The sequence below is a fragment of the Polypterus senegalus genome, chromosome 5 (assembly GCF_016835505.1).
Source record: "Polypterus senegalus isolate Bchr_013 chromosome 5, ASM1683550v1, whole genome shotgun sequence".
In the NCBI taxonomy this organism is placed as follows: domain Eukaryota; kingdom Metazoa; phylum Chordata; class Cladistia; order Polypteriformes; family Polypteridae; genus Polypterus; species Polypterus senegalus.
In genome coordinates, this window is record NC_053158.1 from 121,491,432 (window position 1) to 121,510,910 (window position 19,479).

Sequence of the window (19,479 nt, forward strand, 5' to 3'; positions counted from 1 at the left end):
AGAGGGATTATTTTTTTTTAAATGGCCTGGGAGTGTCTGGAAACTCTCCATTAGTAGATGGAAAATGTTGCCAAACATAGCATTAGCATTGTTTATCCAGCTTTGCATGTTGTCACTGAATCACTCCTCAAGAAGAATGTATGGAAAGTAAAGTAATTATTACACTGTATTTATGGATCAGATCTGTAAATATAGTGTAACACTGCTCCAGGCAGTTTTCTTGATATTGGCATGAATATTTCCAAATGCTGCTACCATGGTAAAAACACAGCAACTTAACATAGGACAATGTTGAGTAATAATGAGGTTTTTAAATGAATAGTATTAAGCAATGTAAAATATTTAAATACAAGAAATCCTATACAATTTATGCTGTTTCACAAAATACATTTCCCAAAGCATATCATTAAATATGGCATGCATTCAGTGAAATCAATCTCAAATACAAGATACTGTACATGTTGGATTCTGCTTCAACATCGTAACTGCTAAATATAAAAAGCCAGAACTATAGAAGGAAAGATAACAAGATGGCAATTATCAGAATTAACTCTTAAAAATTTAAACTGAAGGTCTATAATCCATTTCATTCTGCAGCTTACTCAGAAAAAACCTGGTATCAATTTAACATGCCAGACTCAGTAGTATGGTAATGCTGCAGTAGTTAGTGGAGACGGAGATGTTTCGCAAAAAGTCTCCTACCTGCACTGTGTAGTTTTTCTCCACAAGGAAAATCTTAATGCACAATAACCGCATGCACATCCTGTGCACCTCAGAAGTGGACAGTCATCAAAATTATTTTTGTCACTGTGTTTAAATTACAACTTATCCTTGAAAACTGCTACTGTTTGAATTGACACAAAATGTTTAGTGGCTGGTTTCACGCCACATCAAAAATTACAAAGGGAGGTGGAAAAAGAAAACCCAGAAGGACAGAAACCGACTGTAGTGTCCTACTTTAAAAAGACAGAAATATTTTACCAGTTGTGAACTCTAGATTTTGATTAATTTCATGCTCAGGATAATTTTGGACAACACTTTGTTCTTTCCTTACAACCTCCATAGTGCATGACAGGTTGCCTTCAAATTAGCCATGTTTTTTTGTTAATGCACACACTTTTCAAGGAAAATGCCAACATTCCAATACTCATATAAAGACAACAATACTGCTTTAAGAAAAATTGTATTTGAAACAATTATGAAAGATCTAAGAGATACCAAGCAAATTAATATATGAAGATGTTCTACAGCTGGCGAGGTAATGGTCAATAAATTCCATCAGCAACTTTTACACCTATCAAAACTCAAAAGGTCCATGATTATAAGCATTACTTGTGAATCACCACCTTACAAAGTACTGTATATGTTGAAGTAATCTTATTTAAAGTTCTTTACCTTTTGCATAGCAGTTGGGGTTGACTGAATGATTTGCAAATCGAATCTTGTTACCCTTTCGTGTTGCATCCACAACAAAATCTGACAGAAAATGTAAAGAGTGTTATTCTCTGCCATATGTAACAGCATCAAAGGGAATAAAATAAAAATTAAGAAAAGCAAATAAAACTAGTACCATTGTTCAAGTTGAACAAAAAGCTACACATGTACTTGTCATACACTTTTCCCCTCCTGTCTGCCTCATCTTGTGAGATGATCTGTTAAAGTAAAAATTGTTTGTAAATATTATTAATATAAAAAAAAATTCAATATAACATTAATACCAATTTCAACTAACCTCTCCACAGTATTCAGAAATGAATTCATTCTTCTGCACTGGTTCTTTGATGAAAATGCCCCATCCAGCAACATCAGAGGGTGCCAGCAGCAAATGCTATATATAAAAAAAAAAAAAAAGTTTTAAACTTTTAATCACTTTAAACTGTAAAGTGATTATAGACAGGGCAGGAGAAAATTTAGATTTTTACAGACGCTCAAGATATATTGCAACAATAAACAAACATAACTTTATTATAAACTTTCTCATTATTACATAATTCTAATTATGCTATACGAGAATAAACCAATACGTTAATGACTTTCAGTAAGCAAACATGTTTCTTGCTGAACACCAACTTTAAAGCAACCCAAACAGAAGAATCTTTTAAGAAGCTAAAAAGATTAGAAACCTTGAGGCCTTCTGGGTACATGCAAGTTATCAATATCTGCCAACTAAGCTGTGTTTTATACTCATAAAATCACAATTTAATAAAGCTAAGGAAACATCTCTGTTGTCATTCTAGCATATACCGAGGCACAAGGGTTGTTTATCTTTTATCAAAATCTGGTTTCATAAAACAATTCGGTTTGTGTTACATTGCACTCCATAAGATGCACAGAGACATAAAGAGTAATTCAGATTGATAACTGGTGACCTTTTCCAGAATCGCCTCCATAATAAAGTTTAAGAATTACCTGCTTGAGACAACATTAAAACATAAACCAGTACACGAGTACAATTTCCCTTATTTATTAAAATTCAAAGAAGAAATAGTCCCAAATTTGTAGCAGCTGGCAAACTGGGGGAATGGCTTAAGCAAATAGCCACAAGTAATGCATTTACATTATTTTATCCACTGGTGTGGACAAAGCAGTACTGATAAACCATAAGATCACTGAAGCACAAAAACCATAACCAAAAACGGGGTCAAGTTCTCCCTTTACCAAGTCAACGATATGAATTTGGTGTTTCTGAAGGTGTGGGTACAGACAAGCCAGTCAAAGGTGAGCATCACTCTCTGTGGGTGCTTGTCCATGCATTGGAGGCTATGAAAATTGTGAAGTGTTCTTGAATTGCTAGCAACGGAAAGTCACACAACTATACTGTTGTAATATTGTGAATGATAAAGCCTCTGTTTTATGCTGGTAACTCCCAGTATATTCAGCAAAAGTTTACAGCTGTAAGGTAAGCTTCAGCAAGAAAAATGTTTCATCTGGGAGTGTGTGTGTGTGTGTATAACCCACCTACTACCTATTATCACACACCTGTTGGTGTATCATCTGGGTCAATCAGATCATTGCGAATCATTCTGGCATTTTCAAATGAAAGAAAATAATGCATGTCAACGCTGATGTGCTTAAATTGAGACAACAACACATTTCATTTAGAATGGCTTAGCTTTCAGATGAGAAAGGCCAAACCATAATGAAATAAACAAAACAAATGTGAACATATTGACTTAGGATTTGTGAGGTCAGGTATCTGATGGACAGTGTGAACATGGCAAAACACAACTGTACAACTAGCAGTAGAGCATTTATTTGTATCTGTAGTTATCCATGTGATATTTTTTATCTTCGTCATTCTGCCCTATTATTTTATTTATGCATCTGTCAGAATGGTGTAAGTGTCCTTTTACCATGCTCAACATGAAATGTATTTCAATATCATGACACTGTTTTAAAAAGGGAATTTCACATGTATGAAAAACATATAAAGCTTTGTTGTGTCTGTATCAGTCAGACATTAAGATAGCATTAAATGTTTTTGTCTAAAACTTTGTAAATTAATTATATTTAACCCTTTTTCAATAAGGATAAGTGGATGAATATTGGCTCTCTTAAAAGATACAACAGCCAAGACAAAGAAACAGAAGCTAGCACTTTAACATTGTATGTCCGTTCTGCTAAAGATGACTGTTCAGAATTCTTAATTTCATAATAAAAAAGTAATGCAGGTTTATACAATCCCACTTATTTGGATAAATATTTACTTTCATTGAGGAAGATATTCTTTTACCCAGGGCTTGGCAATATATAGAATTTTTGACTTGATTCAATTTTTCAGAAAAAAAATCAGCATGCAAAAAATAATATGATTCAGCACTTTCATTTTATTTGCCACAACTTATTCTGATCATTAATTAAAATACTCAAAATCTCCAGCACCGCTAAGTGTATTTGCATCAACTCCAACTATGCACCTTGGTGGTGGTGTAAGAGGAAAAACATGCAGCAAGGATCATAAGAGATAAGAACTGGTAGAATGTGAAGAATGTGACAATTTTCAAAGTATTATGACACAAGAGTAAATAGAGTGGGGGTATATATAGTGCCTTGACAGTGTTGTAACCTAAAAGTAGTTTTAGTAGCCATGAAATACTGGTTGCTATTTTACTGTGCATTCACTGTTATGTCATGCATTGAATCTAAATCTGTAGCAGGGATGCAAAGAACTTTTATTTAGTTTAATGTGCCTCAGCAAGGAAGAATTCCTTCTCGTAATACTATTTTAAAGACACGTTTTTGGACCACTGAAAAAACTTTTGAGAACACCCAAAAAAAAAAAAACAAAAAAAACAAAATCTGTACACATTCCATATGATGTCACCATATAAATTACAAGTAGCAGATAGACTTTTAGGAATAATTTAGCTACTTTCAGTTTTTTAATTGTTAAATAAGATGTGTGATATGTTGAACTATTTGCAAACTCATTTAGAAAAATGTATTGTCAGTGGTGAAAAACTATATTTTTTAAATAATGTAAATGAGACAAGGTAAATGAACTACACTGAATAAATATTTGTTGACTACTTTATTCCTCATCCAACACCATGAATCAAGTGATTGTTACGTAATCATTCGTACAGTTCAAAAATCATCTCATCCTCATGCTGCTCATATTATAAAGTATTTTTCTCAGCTTTATTGAGTCATATACTAAGGATTTTTACACTGACAATGATGTACCTCTGTAATCTTTTCACTGTTTAAATGATAATTATTTTATCAACAATACACTTGCTTTCAACTTTTCTCTTTTAGTTTAGGTTTTTTCATGTTTAGGACACTGAAACCTCTTTAGTTATCTGTCCATCCTGTTGGCTTGCTCTGCTGCCAATCACTTCTGTTGTGTCCGTTATTTGCATAAAGCCACCTCTAGGCACAGGACAAAGAAAGGGAGTTAGCATAATATTAATAAGTACTGACAAATAAACACAAGTCGACTAATGCTCTTTTTTCTTTACAGTCACCAAATTTCAATTAAACAAGATTTTGGGGGTGTTTAGCTTTTCAATTGGAGGTGAGTGTATGTACGTTTTACCCATAAATATTGCTATATCAAAATGTCTTTTCTTAGTGGATACCTACTGGCCTAGATGTACAATCGTGCCAAATTACATCTTTTTAACTAAATAGGAAATAGAATTTTTGTTGGTGAGTAAGTGAATGAGCCAGTCCCCTTGCTTTATAGATATACATTCTGTATAGATACATATGTACATGTGCTATATTATATGATTAGCATGGAAATGAATTAAGAGTTTTGTATTAAATAAATTTAGAAAAAAAAAGTTTTAATTGTTTAATAACTTGAAGACACGGATGTCAACAGGGCACTCAAGGTGTTGAACGCAATACATGTAATGGAAGCTCACATTTAAATAAAGGAGACGTGTTTTTACAAAACCTTTTTTTCTCATGCGATTTAAAACGATCACTTCTTTGAGGCATACAGTGGTGTGAAAAACTATTTGCCCCCTTCCTGATTTCTTATTCTTTTGCATGTTTGTCACACAAAATGTTTCTGATCATTAAACACATTTAACCATTAGTCAAATATAACACAAGTAAACACAAAATGCAGTTTTAAATGATGTTTTTATTATTTAGGGAGAAAAAATCCAAACCTACATGGCCCTGTGTGAAAAAGTAATTGCCCCCGGAACCTAATAACTGGTTGGGCCACCCTTAGCAGCAATAACTGCAATCAAGCGTTTGCGATAACTTGCAATGAGTCTTTACAGCTCTGGAGGAATTTTGGCCCACTCATCTTTGCAGAATTGTTGTAATTCAGCTTTATTTGAGGGTTTTCTAGCATGAACCGCCTTTTTAAGGTCATGCCATAGCATCTCAATTGGATTCAGGTCAGGACTTTGACTAGGCCACTCCAAAGTCTTCATTTTGTTTTTCTTCAGCCATTCAGAGGTGGATTTGCTGGTGTGTTTTGGGTCATTGTCCTGTTGCAGAACCCAAGATTGCTTCAGCTTGAGTTGACGAACAGATGGCCGGACATTCTCCTTCAGGATTTTTTGGTAGACAGTAGAATTCATGGTTCCATCTATCACAGCAAGCCTTCCAGGTCCCGAAGCAGCAAAACAACCCCAGACCATCACACTACCACCACCATATTTTACTGTTGGTATGATGTTCTTTTTCTGAAACGCTGTGTTCCTTTTACGCCAGATGTAACAGGACATTTGCCTTCCAAAAAGTTCAACTTTTGTCTCATCGATCCACAAGGTATTTTCCCAAAAGTCTTGGCAATCATTGAGATGTTTCTTAGCAAAATTGAGACGAGCCCTAATGTTCTTTTTGCTTAACAGTGGTTTGCATCTTGGAAATCTGCCATGCATGTTTTTGCGCAGTCTCTTTCTTATGGTGGAGTCGTGAACACTGACCTTAATTGAGGCAAGTGAGGCCTGCAGTTCTTTAGACGTTGTCCTGGGGTCTTTTGTGACCTCTCGGATGAGTCGCCTCTGCGCTCTTGGGGTAATTTTGGTCGGCCGCCACTCCTGGGAAGGTTCACCACTGTTCCATGTTTTTGCCATTTGTGGATAATGGCTCTCACTGTGGTTCGCTGGAGTCCCAAAGTTTTAAAAATGGCTTTATAACCTTTACCAGACTGATAGATCTCAATTACTTCTGTTCTCATTTGTTCCTGAATTTCTTTGGATCTTGGCATGATGTCTAGCTTTTGAGGTGCTTTTGGTCTACTTCTCTGTGTCAGGCAGCTCCTATTTTAAGTGATTTCTTGATTGAAACAGGTGTGGCAGTAATCAGGCCGGGGGGTGGCTACGGAAATTGAACTCAGGTGTGATACACCACAGTTAGGTTATTTTTTAACAAGGGGCAATTACTTTTTCACACAGGGCCATGTAGGTTTGGATTTTTTTTCTCCCTAAATAATAAAAACCATCATTTAAAAACTGCATTTTGTGTTTACTTGTGTTATATTTGACTAATGGTTAAATGTGTTTGATGATCAGAAACATTTTGTGTGACAAACATGCAAAAGAATAAGAAATCAGGAAGGGGGCAAATAATTTTTCACACCACTGTAGTTATTCAATAAATTATTACATTCTGGGAAAAGAAAAACCATTTACTAATATTTCACATTATTATTGTAACATAACAGATTTTCAACCATATATACATGTCTGTGTGATGCAGATCTTCAATCTTTAAGGGTTTTTGAGAACATATTGAGAAACATTAAATGTTACGATCTGGGTCAGAATAATCATAGTATCAATTTAAGTCTATATTATCCAGCTGTCAAACCTTTCAATGAAACCTTCTCTTCTAGTAACATTTACACATAAAACAAAGATTTTTAAAATATTAACCACTGGATTATTTTGAAAGGAAAGTATCTGATTACTGGCAAGTAAATATCAAATTAAGCACTTCTCTGAAATAAGTATGAAAATGACTGAAGCTTCATAAAAGTAAGCTGGAAGATTGCCAGAGCAGGAAAACCTCATACTAATGGCAAGTCTTTAATATTACCAGCAGCTGCAGATATGGTAACCTTCATTTTTGGAGAAAAGCCAGCTACACAATTTAAAGTCGTTCCTTTATCGAACATCACCATAGCATGATCAAAAAAAAAAAGTGAAGGCTAGTACATATTCAATTAAAGTGCATGAAAGCATCAATGTGGAATCAGTCAAAGAAAAATTCTCATTTTGTAAAGCCTTACTGGGGGGCAAACTACTTTGAAAGTTAGTTTTGAAAGGCTAGACTGCTTAATGAAATATAATATTGAATGAAAAAATTGTGATGCAGTACATACGCAATAACGGAAAAACACAGTGGAGTTGTTACCCACATTAAACAAGTTGCTCTTGAAACAGTATATTCTAGAATTCACCTTGAACCTCTAAAAACAATGTCTTCTGAGTTATATTAAGAGAAGAGTGATGAATTCCAGATTATTTTTAATTTCATTTTTCAAAATTAGAATATTACAGTGGCATTCAACAGAACAAACATATTTATATTATACATTATAAAAACATACCAGATACAACAATTTACTTCCAATTAATTACAATGAATGCAAATAAAAAATACAAGTAATAAAAGCTGAAAAAAAGACAAAAAAAAATTCAACTACCACCCATAAGAAAGAGGAAATAAAGAGACTTGCGCATAATGAAAAAAAGAAACAAAACCTAAATCTTTTTTAAAGAGGTGATAGATTAGATAGCCAATCTTAGGCCCAGACTGCTTATTCTAAAGTAATATTAATGAATTCCTGCAATATTTTAAAACCATTTTGGGCATATCCTCTAAGAGATAAAATGATTGTGACGATGCAGGTCTAGTCTAGACTCCCTTTTCATATATGGGAGACTCTCAAACCCAATACCGTCGACAGTTATGACAGAACTGAGCTAACTAGTGGGAAACAATCTCACATGGAGTAAGGTGATGGTGGAAAAGGGCAAAGGTGCTTTTAATAAAACAAAAATCAAAACAAGCTAAAAACAGGTCCAGAGTGCACTGTTCCAAATGTCCATAAATAATCCAGAAAAACCAAGTGAAGAGTGGGGGATAAAAACCACAATAAATAAATCCAATAAAAGCAGAGGTTAAAATGTAGTCACTAACTCTTCTCAATCTTAGCCCACCTCCTTCTCCAGCTCCTCCGGCTCACCTATCACTAGCGCCGCCAGTGGAGACTCAGCAGCCATGAACTTCATCCTCTGACCCCCATCTTGGCTGCCTTCTAACCTTCCGAGGTCGGCCCTCCCCCTGCCTTCCTTTGCACTCCTGCAGTTTCACCATGCTTGCCCCACTCTGTGTCATTATTCAGAGGGGCAAACCAGCCCCTAGAGTGTCAAAGCCTACGCTCCTTTGTGGGGCCACAGTTCGTGCTTCCGTTCTCTTCTAGGTGGCCAGATCATTCTACTGAGACTGCCCTTTAGTCATCTCTTCCTCGCTTTTTCGCCATTTTTTTTTCCTTTCCCCTTCTGCCGGACCCACAAAGGAGCGTAGGCTTTGACACTCTAAGGGCTGGTTTGCCCCTCTTTAATAATGACACAAATGGGGCAAGCATGGTGAAGGACCTCACTATGCATCCGAGATGCATAACAACAGCTCTGTGGGCGCAACGTTTTAATCACGGACTGTAGGAAGATGATGAAGCAATTGAGAACGATCACACCCTCACTTGCAGGTGCGACTTACGCCAATTACTTCATTAACTCCCTATAGTCATGTCCATCGAGACTGACATGGTTGCTTGGATTACCATTTAAAACTGGCCATTCTTTTGAAGCTGCAGACCTGCTACACCACACTAATTTTTTCCAATTCCAGATAATATAGATCACCACTTACCCACTGAATTACAGAAGGTGGACTGGGATTCTTCCACTTTAGCAATAAAAGTTGGTATGCCAATAGAGTGGTGTTAACTATTACAATCGATTTCATCAAGTATTGATATTAACAGTTCTGGAATGATTGAGAAGTATGTAAAGATTTTGATCCAAAATGATGTCAGTATAGTGCATTCCTAAAAGATGTAGCCTAGTGATACTGGAGCCAGATGCAAGCACTTGCAGGATGGTCTTGACCAGACTATATTATTTAGTACAGTTTTATGTGAGAAAATGTGATTGATGAAAGACTAGCTGAATTATGCAAATGTTTGGCACAGATGTAAATGGAGTGTTTTCTATGTATGGCTGAATTGCACTCCTTTTCGGAGATGCCAATTGAGAGGTCCCTTTCTCCCCATTCCATAGGATCTTCCAGAGGTAGATTCTTTGAAATATATTATATATTGTTGAGATACACTCACCTAAAGGATTATTAGGAACACCATACTAATACGGTGTTTGACCCCCTTTCGCCTTCAGAACTGCTTTAATTCTACATGGCATTGATTCAACAAGGTGCTGAAAGCATTCTTTAGAAATGTTGGCCCATATTGATAGGATAGCATCTTGCAGTTGATGGAGATTTGTGGGATGCACATCCAGGGCACGAAGCTCCCATTCCACCACATCCCAAAGATGCTCTACTGGGTTGAGATCTGGTGACTGTGGGGGCCATTTTAGTACAGTGAACTCATTGTCATGTTCAAGAAACCAATTTGAAATGATTCGAGCTTTGTGACATGGTGCATTATCCTGCTGGAAGTAGCCATCAGAGGATGGGTACATGGTGGTCATGAAGGGATGGACATGGTCAGAAACAATGCTCAGGTAGCCCGTGGCATTTAAACGATGTCCAATTGGAACTAAGGGGCTTAAAATGTGCCAAGAAAACATCCCCCACACCATTAAACCACCACCACCAGCCTGCACAGTGGTAACAAGGCATGATGGATCCATGTTCTCATTCTGTTTACGCCAAATTCTGACTCTACCATTTGAATGTCTCAACAGAAAGCGAGACTCGTCAGACCATGCAACATTTTTCCAGTCTTCAGCTGTCCAATTTTGGTGAACTCGTGCAAATTGTAGCCTCTTTTTCCTATTTGTAGTGGAGATGAGTGGTACCCGGTGGGGTCTTCTGCTGTTGTAGCCCATCCGCCTCAAGGTTGTGCGTGTTGTGGCTTCACAAATGCTTTGCTGCATACCTCGGTTGTAACGAGTGGTTATTTCAGTCAAAGTTGCTCTTCTATCAGCTTGAATCAGTCGGCCCATTCTCCTCTGACCTCTAGCATTAACAAGGCATTTTCGCCGATGTTTTTCCCTTTTCACACCATTCTTTGTAAACCCTAGAAATGGTTGTGCGTGAAAATCCCAGTAACTGAGCAGATTGTGAAATACTCAGACCGGCCCGTCTGGCACCAACAACCATGCCACGCTCAAAATTGCTTAACACTAGAATTACCACAGCCTATGAAAAAACTCGGAATTCCGTCCTACCTTAAATTGCTTCTTAAATCACTTCACAACTCTCTGCCAGTGTCCTTTGTCCTCTAAATGTGCTGATAAAGAGAAGCTAGGAGCAGCTGGCTATTCTATCCCCCCACCAATTTAGAACGCGCACGAACTTCTCTCAGCTCAGGTCTTGATTGAGTATCTGGGAGTGAAGTGGAGTTTTAGAGTGGAAATAATAGATTGGTTATTTGGAACACACGCATTTCATGTCTGTTCCGTTTTTACAGTTATCTGTGTAAACACATTGTTAAAACAGAAACGTTTTTTATATTCTACTAGTAGATGACAAAATGTAGGCATAAACTATATAATGTATGAAGCCTGAAGTCCAAATATCAAAGAAACATTTTCACAAAAGATACAAATATAACACAACAATTGCGCTTTTATTCAAAAATATAACTGCAGAAACAAAAAGCCGCCTTAACATGCGACATTGACACCCGTTTACTGTAACTGCCTCCGTGGTGCAATAGAATCAGTTCCCGCCTGTGAATCAAAAGGTCGCGAGTTCGATCCTGCACCAGTCCGTTTTGAGAAGTAAGCTGCTCTTAGTCTTACTATTTTTGACTAAAAGCATATATTTGATTTCAGTCTGCTATATGCAATCATCAGACACTCCCCATCTGCCCGTTGTTTTGTTATACTTTTACACTAACATATGTTCCTGTGTTTGAGCATGCTCAAACGGGCATGCTCAAAAAATACACGTGTAATGCCACGAAAAGTGCACGCAGACACTTCATTTCGCAAACAAAACAAGTGCACTTTTATTCAAGACTACCTGTATAACCGAAGAAAAAAGAAAGCAAGTTACAGTAGGCGATTGATACGACAGCTTGCATGGTGCAATGCTAAGAAGTGCTGATTTCCATTCCGTGCTATATAAAATCATCACATTCAAATATTAACAGTTCCCACATACTCAAGGACCGTCCTTCCAACATTTACTACACGTGTACTTGTTGCAGTGTACACACCTCTCTGTGCTATGGTTCCTATTACACTGAATGAGCACCTGACACTGTACTTTCTTCCCTGGGGGAAGGTCCCACATCAGAGAATTTCCAGTTCCTGCATAAATTCACACCCAATCTGACGCTGCTCGTTTTCAAATAATATTGCATTAGTGCGATGATATTTTCACATATATTGTTTCTTTCTTTCAGGTGTGTAAAAGAAACCACACCATAGAGAGAAGTGTACATTGCTTCTTACAGGAAAAGGCGATGGAAAAAGTGCACTTGAATAAAAGTGCACTTTTGTTATACTTTTACACCAACATATGTTCCTGTGTTTGAGCGACATGGGCAGATGGGGAGTATCTGAAGATTGCATATAGCACCGAAGTTACTGCTCTTTACCATTCTCTCCTCTGCATGTCCTGGAGTACAAAAGAAACAGCATACAGCAACATGCGGGGACTGGCAGGAACACTCAATAAAACTGAATAAAATGAAAAGCAAGTGACGGTGAGATACGAAGAAGGCAGCTTAGCCAGCGTCTGTGTGTCAGAACCCTTTTTGGGAGGGATTGGGTGCGCGGGCGCGTTAGTATGCATCGTGGTACACTGCAGAGCTATAGCGTCTTTAGTGAAAACAGCCGTGTCAGATGGGGTTGTATGGATTGATTCTGAACGCGACTGAGAGAATGAAAAGTGAATTAAAAAAAAAGCTAACCTTTACAAGGATCATAAATTGCACCGGCTGTTACAGACTGAAATTAAATGCATGCTTTTACTCAAAAATAGTAAGACTAAGAGTAGTTTACTTCTCAAAACGGACTGGTGCAGGATCGAACTCGCGACCTTTTGATTCCAAGGCGGGAACGGATTCTATTGCACCACGGAGGCAGTTACAGTAAACGGGTGTCAATGTCGCATGTTAAGGCGGCTTTTTGTTTCTGCAGTTATATTTTTGAATAAAAGCGCAATTGTTGTGTTATATTTGTATCTTTTGTGAAAATGTTTCTTTGATATTTGGACTTCAGGCTTCATACATTATATAGTTTATGCCTACATTTTGTCATCTACTAGTAGAATATAAAAAACGTTTCGATTTTAACAATGTGTTTATACAGATTACTGTAGAAACGGAACAGACATGAAATGCGTGTGTTCCAAATAACAATCTATTATTTCCACTCTAAAACTCCACTTCACTCCCAGATACTCAATCAAGGCATGAGCTGAGAGAAGTTCATGCACGTTCTAAATTGGTGGGGGGATGGAATAGCTGGCTGCTCCTAGCTTCTCTTTATCAGCACATTTAGAGGACAAAGTATGCTGGCGGAGAGTTGTGAAGGGATTTAAGAAGCGATTTAAGGTGGGACGGAATTACAAGTTTTTTCGTAGGCTCTGGTAATTCTAGTGTTAAATCACCTTTCTTTCCCATTCTGACATTCAGTTTGAAGTTCAGGAGATTGTCTTGACCAGGACCACACCCCTAAACGCATTGAAGCAACTGCCATGTGATTGGTTGATTAGATAATTGCATTAATGAGAAATTAAACAGGTGTTCCTAATCATCCTTTAGGTGAGTGTATTGTCATCAAGACTGATCAATATGGCCTCTGGAATTGATACAGGTGTGAGATGCGGAAAGGTGGGAACCTGTTTTAGTTGAAACTGGTCCTGAAGTGATATTTGAGTCTCCTGCAAAAGCACTATCTAGCCTTTAAGCTGGTGACATTGTGATCGAGTCCTTTGATATTCCAGTTTACAATGTTCAATGACTGATCAGAGATATATTGTTTCTAAGCATAAGGGGTCATTTTATGATTTTAGTTATGAGCAATAACTCCATTAGAATCCATTTTTAACACTAAATTTCAGACATCTATTGCTGGCAGTTTCAGTTAGTGGGCGAGCATCTGAACTGACACTCCACATAATGGGGGTGAAAGAAACACAAAAATAATACTTTGCTCTCTTTCCTTTCTCTTCCCTCCCTAATCTTGCCTTCCCAAGTGAGGCTAAGACCAAAGATCACAGGATCCAAGTCCTCTAATATGCAAAGAGACCGAGTACGCCCAAAACACAAAAGATCTTCCAAGCAGCAATGAAATAAACAATAGACTGAAATAATAGCAATTGAATGCACACAGCTACAACTGAAACTACAGTCTAGGTAGAATAATCCTGGGGTAGGATATTAAACAGTCACCGTGATACAGAACAAGAAGAATAAAATATTATTTACAGGTTTAAAACTACTTCAGTATGTACTGCAGTAAAAAATATATTTTAAATGTCAAGGCCTTGTAATAGAAAACAAAAATGTTAAAATTTTAGAAATATTTTAATCTTATGATGAACAAATTCAACATAAATAAACATAAAAAAGAGGGAGAGGTGGGATAGCGGCCAACGCATTATGTTATGCAAAGTTCTGTTTGTGATTATGCTTTGTGATTGTCTTTATTAAAAAAAAAAAAAATTAAATTTACATGTTACTTCTATAAAAGCCAGATGGAATGTTATTCTACATTTTACCCAGATCGTTGTAGACACGGAACACACATAAAATGTATGTGTTCCAAATAACGATAAAATATTTACCCTATACAATTCCAGGTACCTCACACCCAGATAAACAGACTTGAGCTGGGAGAACGTTTTGAACCACTTGAGCTGTAGCTGTGGAGTTGGGGGGCTGGGAGAATCTAGGATAGCAGGCTGCTTGTGCTGATCAACACATTTGCAAAGCAAAAGACGCTAATGAAGAGGTGCGAAGGAATTTATAATTATTTTTTTCTTATGCTTCAGGGATTCTACTGTTAATCAGCAGCAGGCGCCACTTCTTCTATCTCCTCGACCCGAGTATTAAGTACGTGCTTTACTTTTTCCAGGTCAGCCCCAATTACTTTGATTTTTTTCTCTGTACTTTCATCTATTTTTGCTCTCTTCTTTCAGACTTAATATTATAGTGAAACCCCCCATCTTCCCCTTAATGCTCTGCTCTGAATACAGGTAGTATTTGTAACGGTTGCCACTGGAGACTCGCCTCCAACCCCACCCCATCCCCAGGTTTGGTTTATAGCTTGATAGCGACATATTTCCAATATCAACCTCACTCCCAGGGTCACTGGAGGGTGAACTGGATGCTTTACCAGGATATCTTTGTTCCTGTCTTAAATCTCAATCTGTCATATCCTGAGGTTGACCGTGAACTTGAGGCCAGCTTATACTTCAAAGGATTCTGAGTGATTTTTTCACTCTCTTTGGGGTATTGCTTTCCTTTTGGTTTCTTCTTCGTGTTGCATGTAAATTTTGCATCTTTTACATTTAACTTAGTTAAACACAAGAACCTTAAATAGAGACAAAAGAAAAACAAACACAGATGCCTGTGGAGCACCATCTCAGATGTCCAACTCATGCTAATGGATGAGATCAACTCTCAGATTATTTTAACCTTTGTGTGACAGAATGAGAAGCAAACACAGTCAACTTTTGCTTCATACCGAAGTAAGATGGCCGTTTCAGGTACATGTATTGAAATGCCTATTGGAACTATGCTCGAATGTTCACATCTTTCTCTCAAAAAGAAGTCAAGAATTAAGTAATTATTTCACAGATGAAATATGCCTTTCCAGACAGGCATACTAAGCATACATACTTAGTTCAATTTTATTAAAAACAAATTACAAGGTTTTAATGGTAAATTATAGCTTGTTCATGACAAAACAGAGTTTAGTAAAGCAACTTATATTGTACATCAAGTGGAAAGAAAAAAATGTACCTGCTTTTTCGCTGGAACATTTTTTGAATGAAAATGTAATTCCACTGAATATGATGCTGGCAAAAAATATAAAAGAGAACTGCATGAGGTTAATCTCGAAATTTTACCTCAGTATTCCAGGTAATATGTCAGCGGAAATTTGGATTAGGGATCCATTTTCTATTGGAGTCAAACTGTTACCAGAGTCTTTGACTTCACTACAAAAAAAGAGCTGATCAACTCTCCTGTGATGACAAGTATCCTACAAGAATTTAAGAAAATGGTTTTACCAGACTTCTGGTTGGCAAGATGAACTTAATAGCTGCTTATGAGAATAAGGCGATACAATTTTTGTTACCATTCAGTATAACATTCTTGCGTAAATCTGTCTTTTAGGCAATGCTATATATAAAAAATAAATACATAAGCAATCTGAACATTGAGCCAGATTAATGGCTAAAATTAAGTTAAGCTGTACCAAATATACCAACTTATGTTTAGGTAAACAAGCACAATCCTCCTATTAAAAACCTTGGTAATATTTTGAGTTATTGTATTTTTAGGATTATTCTGTTATTTTTCTTTTAAAATGTATACTAGGTTTTTCTTTTGTTTATCACATGTTCTATTTTTATATTAACAGATTTGAGCTTGGAAGTCAATCGTGGTTCATTAGTTCAGAAAAGGTATGCAGATAAAAATATTTGGGAACTCCTGGTCTAAAGAGTACACATATTTTCAAAGCTTCTGTGTCTTAAAAGGCATTTGCACTATATGTTTAATTAATTTCTTGTTCAGTTCTTATTTTATTATTCTGCACAACAACATTTTGGAATTGCTTCAGTTTATTTAAAGGTTCCTAATGAAAAAAATCACCACATAAGAACTACCAACTATTAACCAATGAAATTGAACCAACAAAAGCATCTAAACTGTATTCATTCTGAAAAGAACACACAAATACTGTAGATTAGAAAGTAAAATAAACCATAAACATCTCAATTTTTAATTATACCTTGATATAAATATTAGGCTATACCATCCACACCTAGCTTAATGTATACGGTTGCCAAAGTAATAGTGTCCCTACAACATTTTGACTGTTATAACTGCCAAGGGGAATGATGGGTAGGCAAAAAAAAAAAAAAAAAGTTTGTGGGATGAAGTGACTGAAGAATATTTGTAAACAGACTAAAAAGAGTGTTTTCAGGGATATGACTGATGCTAGTTTTATTCAAAAGAGGGACAAATACATTGCTAAATATTTTAGAAAACATTATAAGATATTACATAAAATATCACAACAACAAATGCATTATGGACACCAATATGAATTATATTATAGAAAATTATAAGAGAACATACCATCATTGCTTTGGAACTACATGGAAACAATCTTTTTTAGTTTACCAATTCCTCACTTCCATGCTTTATAATCCAAGACCTGTATAATATCCTACCAAATATCTTTAGTGTAACTAGAAAAAAAATCAATGCTAATATCTGTATCTCACAAGGTTGTGGTGGCTTCAGGTTTTAAATTGTAGCTCCTCAGCAAAATTTAGTAAATCAGCATAGTCTTACAAAGATGCCTAATGTAGATGTCTCTGGTAATTACAATAAAGCTCTATAGGTTGTCCGTATCAACATACAGTGAATATAAAAAGTCTACACACCCCTGCCAAAATCACTGATTTTGTGTAATATAAAAATGAACCCAAGATAAATACTGTCAGAACTTATTCCACCTTCACTGGAACATAGCAATCTATATGAAGAAGGTGAATATCAGAAACTGTTTAGTAAAAAAAAAAAGAAAAAACAAAATCCTGCTTGCATTAGTGTGTACACTTCCTAAACGAATATTTAGTTGAAGCACCTTTTGATTTTATTACAGCACTCAAGTCTTTTTGGGTAAATGTCCATCAGTTTGGCATATCTGGACTTCGCAATTTTTGTCCACTCCTAATTGAATTGTGAGGGCATTTCCTGTGCACAGCTCTCTTCAGGTCACCCCACAGATTTTCAATAGAATTAAGGTCAGGGTTCTGACTGTGGCATTCCAGAACATTGATCCTCCTTTGATGAGGCCACTGTTTTGTTGATTTTGATGTATGCTTTGGGCCATTGTCATGCTGAGGTTCCTCTTCATCTTCAGTTTCGAAGCAGATGCTTGAAGGTTTTGGGCCAAAACAGAATGATACTTGGAGCTATTCATGATTCTATACACCTCGACTAAATCCCCAGTCCTCCAGATGAAGAAAAACAGTCCCTACACTTGATGCTGCCTTTGCCATGCTTCACTGGGGGTATGGTGTTGTTTCGATGATGTGCCATGTTATTTCTGCGCCAAACACATCTTTTGGAATTATTGGACAAATAGATGAACCTTGGTCTCACCAGACCATAATACATTTTCCATATGGTTGTGGAAGACTGGGTATACCTTATTGCAAAGTTTAGCCAGGCTTGGATGTTTTTCTTTATGAGAAAAGGATTTTGTCTTTCTACCCTACCCCAAAACTCAGACATATGAAGAATACAACTGATTTTTGCCACCTGTAGAGAACAACCAGTACTTCCCAGGAAATTCTGCAGTTCCTTTAATGTTGCTGTAAAACTCTTGGTGGTCTTCCTGAAATTGGTAGACTTACTGTTGAGCCATATTTTCTCCACTTGCTGATGACGGTCTTCACTATGGTCCATGGGATGTTTAATGCTTTGTATATACCTTTTTGCACCCCTGTCCTTACTGATACCATTCAATGATGAGATCCCATTCATGTTTTAAAAGCTCTTTGCAGCCCATGGCTTTTGGAGTATGTTGCAAGAGGATATCAGAATACAGTAACAGTCAAATTTATTTGAGCTCAATCAGAACCACCTTAATTGATGTCAGGTATATAATAACTACTATTTGAGATGAGACTTATTGTGATTGGTGGATTCTGAACAGAGCCACATTTTTGATTATTAAAGGGTGTACACACTAATGCAACTAGGTTTTTGTATGATTTTCCCCCCTTTTTTCACTAGTTTCTGATTTGTTTTCATCTTCTTTGCATAGATTGCAATTTTTCTATAAAGGCGGAGTAAGTATGGACAGGATTTATTTTGGTTTCATTTTTTTATTATACAAAATCTGTGAATTTGTCATGGTTGTGTAGACTTTTTATGTCTGCTATATAATAATGATCATGCAAACAGTTCAGGCATGAGACTATATATGAGGGGACCAAGTACCATATTTGTGTATGCTTACTGATGCATACATTTGGGTAATTGAGACAACAATATTTTTCCATTCTTGGTTATGAAGTGCCAAACAGATTTACCCGCAAGGAAACTAATTTTTATCCGAGGTGATATACTAATCGGGATATTACTAAACTTTTCCCCCGTTTTAGATTAAGTATCACAACACCACTTGCACGGTCAAAAAGCATTGATGGCATTGCACTTAAAATCTTTCATCTGCAGTGAAAATATAACATTACATTTAGTCAAAGAGAGGGCTGTCTGTATGGCCTTTTATAAATTTGTTGCTCTCAGTTGTGGAAAAAGAATTCATTTTTGGGACACATACACTGCTATGACACTATGAAAATGACAAGTTCTTCAACACTTATCTGCACAACAACAACAAAAAAAAAAACCCGAAAACTTACTTTTTTAGCCCCTCTCTGAATGCTGCAATTTTTGCAAGACACATTTTTACTATCCCAGTGATCAGCTGCTCCACAAGTTAAGCACAGGTCTGGGTCGCATTCTCTCACAGCCAAGTAGCAAGGACACTGCTTCGTATTGCACTGAGCTTTACATCGGCATCCAGGAAAACGGTTCTGACCTGTGAG

General features: G+C 36.6%; 1 protein-coding gene across 3 annotated transcripts in view; it reads right to left on the minus strand.

Annotated features, from left to right (window-relative positions):
• Positions 1–19,479, minus strand: part of ezh2 (enhancer of zeste 2 polycomb repressive complex 2 subunit) — a 178,242-nt gene that overhangs the window by 22,672 nt on the left and 136,091 nt on the right. For all 3 annotated transcript variants that reach the window (XM_039753308.1, XM_039753306.1, XM_039753307.1), the window contains 4 exons: positions 19,294–19,472; positions 1,733–1,828; positions 1,571–1,652; positions 1,396–1,476 (listed from right to left, as the gene is read on the minus strand). In XM_039753308.1, coding sequence (XP_039609242.1) covers positions 1,396–1,476; positions 1,571–1,652; positions 1,733–1,828; positions 19,294–19,472 — 438 coding nt within the window. The remainder of the gene's footprint in view (positions 1–1,395; positions 1,477–1,570; positions 1,653–1,732; positions 1,829–19,293; positions 19,473–19,479) is intronic.